Source organism: Chrysochloris asiatica, unplaced genomic scaffold, assembly GCF_000296735.1.
Source record: "Chrysochloris asiatica unplaced genomic scaffold, ChrAsi1.0 scaffold00314, whole genome shotgun sequence".
Lineage (NCBI taxonomy): Eukaryota > Metazoa > Chordata > Mammalia > Afrosoricida > Chrysochloridae > Chrysochloris > Chrysochloris asiatica.
The window spans coordinates 88612-94459 of record NW_006408832.1 but is presented as its reverse complement, the minus strand read 5'-3'; the positions used below and the strand labels follow the sequence as shown (position 1 = coordinate 94459).

The following is a 5848-nucleotide window of genomic DNA, read 5'->3' as shown; positions in this document are numbered from 1 at the left end:
TCAGAGACCCCAGATGTCAGAGACCCCCAGGTATCAGAGACCCCAGGTGTCAGAGGTCCCAGGTATCAGAGACCCCAGATGTCAGAGACCCCCAGGTATCAGAGACCCCCAGGTGTCAGAGACCCCCAGGTATCAGAAACCCCCAGGTATCAGAAACCCCAGGTGCCAGAGGCCCCAGGTGTCAGAGACCCTCAGGTATCAGAGACCCCAGGTGCCAGAGGCCCCAGGTGTCAGAGACCCCCCAGGTATCAGAGACCCCAGGTGCCAGAGACGCCCCAGGTACTTGCCCAGAAGCCCCCCAGGAAAGCCTGGATCGGCGCTGATGGAGGGCGCGCGGCTGCTGGCGGGCCCGGGCCCAGGGCCAGCTGAGTGGTTCGGACTGCCTGGCACGCGGGCCGCAGCGGGTCCTGGCTTCGTTTCCCGGGACGGAGGGCGCGGGAGCACGTTCAGCTCCGCTGGGGAAGGCCGGTGATGGGGAGCCCCGGGAGGAGGGGAGCATCGGGAAAGGGGCCCGTGGGGGCAGTGGGAGGAGCGCACTGGCCTCCTGACGGGGTCCAGGCGGTGGCCAGCGGCCCAGGAAGGCCAGACCCCGGACAGGCACCGTCCCTTCCGAGGCCGCCCCACTGCCGCAGCCCGGTCCTGATGTGTCCTCTCCCCGCAGGCCGGAGGCAGTACCGGGCTGTTGATGGACCTGGCAGCCAACGAGAAGGCCGTACACGCGGACTTTTTTAATGGTGAGGCGCCGCCGGCGGGGCTGGCACTTAGAACCTGGTGTTTCTCCTGCCCGTTGTGACCAGTGGTTCCAGTCGGAATAAATGAGCCCGTTCTTGAATAGGCGAAGCATTGCGGAGGAAAGGCGGGTGCTGCTTGTGCTCGGCAGAGGTGTGGTGGGTCCGTCCGGGGTCCAGACGCTGTCCCAGGGTCCACCTGCTCTCCGGGGCCCCACTTGCCCCTGATGGCTGGTTTTCAGCCCTTGCTTAGCTCCACCTGGGCCCCTGCGCTCCCTCTATAGTCACCGCCAGTGCCAGTCCCGCATCTCTCTCCCCAGCCCCTGAGTCAGACGCTGGTTCCCACCAGGCGCAGGCACGTGTGGGGGCAGCTGTTGGTCCTCCAGCCTTCTGTCTGAGGACTGTTACAGCCGCTGCTTTTATACGCAGTCTTCAGCAGCATTACGGGCCGTCCGTTTCGGGTCTCCTGGGCCTGTGCCGGGTACACGCCCCTTGAAAGATCCTTGTTGGCGCACTGCTTAAATGCTCCCCAGATAACCCACCAGCTGCTCTCAGGAGAAAGAGGAGGGTCAGCGTCGGGAGCCCAGGGGGCAAGGTCCACTCTCTCCCGTTGGATCACTGTGATTTGGAATCAAGTCCACCGCAGTGGGGTTTTTGTTGTTGTTTTTTCTCTTTTTTGGTAAGGGTTCAAATAACAAGTGATAAAGGCAGTTTTCTTATTCGGAAGTTAAGTGTTTTTCTCCCCCTTTGCCATCCGGCTCTGTGTCCAGGTTCTGTCCCCAGTGAGGACATCTGTCTCAGCACAGTGGGTTTACCTGCAGGCAGAACCCTGGGCACCAGGGAAGAGCCAGGCTGTCTAGTTGGTCAGTCTCCCTGGGGAGCTGGCCGCCCCCTGCTAGTGTCAGAATGGACGGAGTGACAGTTAATATGGGCCTCAAGGGGATGGGGAGGAGGGCATTTGGTCAGGGAACAAACTGCACAGCCTCACAGGACCATCCTGGCTCCACGGGGCAGTAGGGCTGCCCTTGGCTCACTGTCCTGATGGCTCTGTGAGCCCCCACCCAGCCTCTGCAAGCCCTATGGTGTGAGGTGATGAGTATGTTCCCAGTGTGACTGGCCTCCCTTCTGCTGGACCTCAGTTCCTTTTATTTCGCCTGCCCCAGCCGTGGATGGCCTGCACACGTGGGCATGGAGTGGGCACCGCTAGGAACAATGATGAGGTGCTTATCCAGATGGCCCAGACCAGTGACGTTCACTTAGTCATCTAAGTAAAAACGAGGCTAAGGCAAAGCCCTGAGCAGTGTGCCCCAGTGTGACCCGTGTAACCCATGTGCCCCAGTCCCAGTCTGAGCTGAGTCCGAGTCCCCTTGTGTACTGCCTTCAGCATTGGAACCGTCCTGCCCAGCTAATCTGCTGCTTCTCTTCACTCACCTAGACTTCGAAGACCTCTTTGATGATGATGACGTCCAGTGAGACTGGCCAGCTGAGTCTGTGGTCAGGCCTTGGTCACCAGCGATGCTGTGGTACTCGGAGGGTCACTGAAGGTGGCTGTGGACTCAGGACACGGCTGATCAGGAAGAAGAATGGTTTGTCTAAACCGCCAGGGCGGTGCTTCCTCATCTCTGAGTGTGACCAGCCTTTGTCCTGATTCCAACTAAAAAACAGAATGAAAACCAGCAGTGTGGTCATTTGCAGGGAATCGTAATTCGTACAGTTTTGAGTGTCACGGTCCCAGAAGTCTATGTGCACGCTCAAGTGTGTGCTAGCTCGCTGAGAGAAACGTATTTGTCTGCGCAGTAAATGCTTGTGTTTTTTCACATCTAACATGCTATAGGGTACTCATTGGACTGCTACCACAGGGCCAGTGGTTCAAACCCACCCACTGCTCCTTGGAAACCCTATACAGGGTTGCTATGAGTCAGAACTAACTTGAAGGCACTTCACAACATTCCTATGTAAACCATGGGCACATGGATGTAGCGTGCACAGCACACCTTGAGTGTACATATGAGGGGCCACACACTTTGCACACAGCCGTGTAACATGTTCCTTGGGAGAAAGATGAGGCTTTCCGCTCCAGTAAAGATTTACAGCCTAAGAAACCCTGTACAAGGTCGCTATGTGTTGGAACCGAGTCCACCGCGCACAACCACCACCATGTGACCTGTATGTTATTTGCGTGAAAATCCAGTTCATACTGTGAGTGAATGAGGGGTGCCTCCTGTGGAGGTGGGGGGCCGTGTGATGGAGCCGTGTCGGTGCTCCGGGAAGTCCTGAGAAGCCTCACTGGACGCCTGTCCCCTCAGTGTCTGAGCAGCTGCAGGCCCGAGGCTTCAATCATCAGCGTGCTGTCTTCAGGAGTACAGTAGCGTGTGAGCTGAAATGTTCACTGTTTAAAAATGTTTTTATTGGCCCAGCTCAGAAACTGCTAATCGCTATAAAATTAATGCGATTCTTTCATACTAATCTCCAGTGGAAAAGGATTCCTCAGACTAGGATATGCATGTCCATGCTGTGTGACTTGGGGGTCCTGAGAGTCCGCAGCCCAGTGGGTTAGGAGCCGCATGGGGTGAGGGTGGGGAGGGGGCGCCACTCCCGCTGGAGATGTGCTGTCCAAGGTCCCCAGGAACTTTCACGCTGATGTACGTGCTCACGCTTCCCAGGGCACATCCTGGCATCACCTTGGTGGTGCTCCTGTGACCTGAGAAGACAGTGGACAAGTCCAGCTGGGGTGTGCCTGCCGCACCGCGCACGCCTGGAGGACCCGGAGGGTGAAGCAGAGAAGCAGGAGTCCTGCTTCCTTGGAACATGCCAGGATGGCAATCGGGTCAAACCGCTCCTCCGCTGGCAAGGAGGACGGGGTTTCAGCCCAGGTGTGCACTGTCCGGTTGGGAGAGCAAGATTTCTTGAGCTTAATTCACAGCCATTTTTATAGTTTTACAGAGTCCTCAAAATGGGGACACGGTGATTTCTTCAGTGATCACACTGCCGCCGGAAGTTTTCAGGGAACGGTCCCTGTGTCTGAGCATTGGTGTTCTCACTGTCAAAACTAGGCCGCGGTCCCTGAGGTAGACTCCAGTCCACAGGCACTGGTCCTCACTGAAGGGACGTGCTTAGTGGGGCGGAGGCTGGAGTCAGTCCCCAAGTGGAAGTGGGAGCTATGGGTGGCCCTGGCACACTGACCCCAGCTGATATGCCCGCAGTCAGGTTTCAGACAACAAACACCCAGTATTGTAACATTTCTAAAAGGACTTTTTACAAAGGTGCCCTTAGTTAGGTGCCATTGAGTCAATACCAAGCCATAGTGACCTTATGCACAGCAGAATGAAACACTGCGTGATCCCGGGCCAACCTCACTACTGTTGCCACACTTGAGTCCATCGATGCTGCCACTTGTCCAATCCATCTCACTGGAGGTCTTCCTCTTTTTCTCTGACCCTCCACCTTACCAAACATGATAACCTTCTCCAGCGACTGGTCCCTCCTGACAATATGTCTGAAATATGAGAGACAAAGTTTGGCCATCCTGGCCTCCAAGGAGCACTCTGGCTGCACTTCTTCCAAAATGGATCTATTGGTTCTTTTGTCATGTCAGCCCATGGCACTTTCAATATTCTCCTCCAACACCATAACTCAAAGGCATCAATTCTTCTGCAGTCTTCCTTATTCACTGTCCAGCTTTCACATGCATAAGAGGTTATTGAAAATACCATGGCTTGGGTCAGGAGCACCTTAGTTCTCAAGCTGACATCTTTGCTCTTCAACACTTTATAAAGTTCCTGTGCAGCAGATTTGCCTAATGCAATACATCATTGATTTCTTGACTGCTGCTTCTGTGAGTGTTGATAGTTGGTTCAAGAAGAATGAAGTCCTTGACAACTTCAATCTTTTCTCCATTGATAAGAATGTTGTTTATTGGTCCAGTGGTGAGGATTTTTGTCTTCTTGACATTGAGATGTAATCCATACCGAAGGCTGTGCTCTTTGACCTTCATCAGTAAATGTTTTAAGTCCTCTTCACTTTCAGCAAGCAAGGTTGGATCATCTGCATATCGCAGGTTGTTAATGAGTCTTCCTCTAATCCTGATGCCACGTTTTTCTTTATAGAACCCAGCTTCTCAGATTATTTGCTCAGTGTACAGGTTGAATAAGTATGGTGAAAGAATACAACCTTGTTACACACCTTTCTTAGTTTGAAACCATTCAGTGTTCCCATGCTCTGTTTTGAACAACTGCCTCCTGGTCTAGGTACAGATTCCTCATGAGCACAATTAAGTGTTCCAGAATACTCATACTTTGCAATGTTGTCCTTAGCTTGTCATGAACCACACAATCGAAAGCCTTTGCCTAGTCAATAAACCACAGGTAAACATCTTTCTGATATTCTCTGCTTTCATCCAAGATCCATCGGACAGCAGCAATGATTATCCCTCATTCCACAGCTTCTTCTGAATCCAGTTTGAACATCTAGAAGTTCTCTGTCAATGTATGATTGTAGCCGTTTCTGTATTACCTTTAGCAAAACTTTATTCAAGACATGGGATATCAAAGGGATTGTCTAATGATTTCCGCATTCCGTTGGGTCACCTCTCTTTGGAATGGGCACAAATATGGATCTTCCAAACAGTTGTCTTCCAAATTTCTTGGCAGAGATGAGTGAGTGCTTCCTGTGCTGCCTCACTTTCTTGAAAGATTTCAATTTTTATTCCATCAATTCCTGGTGACTTGTTCTTTGCCAATTCCTTCAATGCACCTTGGACTTCCTCCTTCAGTATCATTGGCTCTGGGTCATATGCTACCGCTTGAAATGGTTGAACATTAATCATTTCCTTTTGATACAGTGACTCTGTGTATTCCTTCTATCTTCTCTTGATGCTTTCTGCATCATTCAATAATTTGCCCAGAGAATCCTTCAATAATGAAAGTTGAGGCTTGAATTTTTTCTTCCATTCTCTCAGCTTGAGAAATGCTGAACGTGTTCTTCCTTTTTGGTTGTCTGATTTCATTTCTTTGCACATTTTGTTGTAATATTTGCCTTTATCTTCTGGAGCTGATCTTTGAAATTTTCTGTTCTGCTCTTGGACCTCCTCATTTCTTCCATTTGCTTTAGCATCTCTACTC

At 52.1% G+C, this 5848-nt stretch overlaps 1 protein-coding gene across 1 annotated transcript in view; it reads left to right on the top strand.

The window, feature by feature from the left end:
* Positions 1 to 2201, top strand: part of MYEOV2 (myeloma overexpressed 2) — a 3718-nt gene extending 1517 nt beyond the window's left edge. The window contains exons 2-3 of the mRNA XM_006875198.1: positions 662 to 734; positions 2164 to 2201. Coding sequence (XP_006875260.1) covers positions 662 to 734; positions 2164 to 2201 — 111 coding nt within the window. The remainder of the gene's footprint in view (positions 1 to 661; positions 735 to 2163) is intronic.
* The last annotated feature ends 3647 nt before the right edge of the window (positions 2202 to 5848 follow it).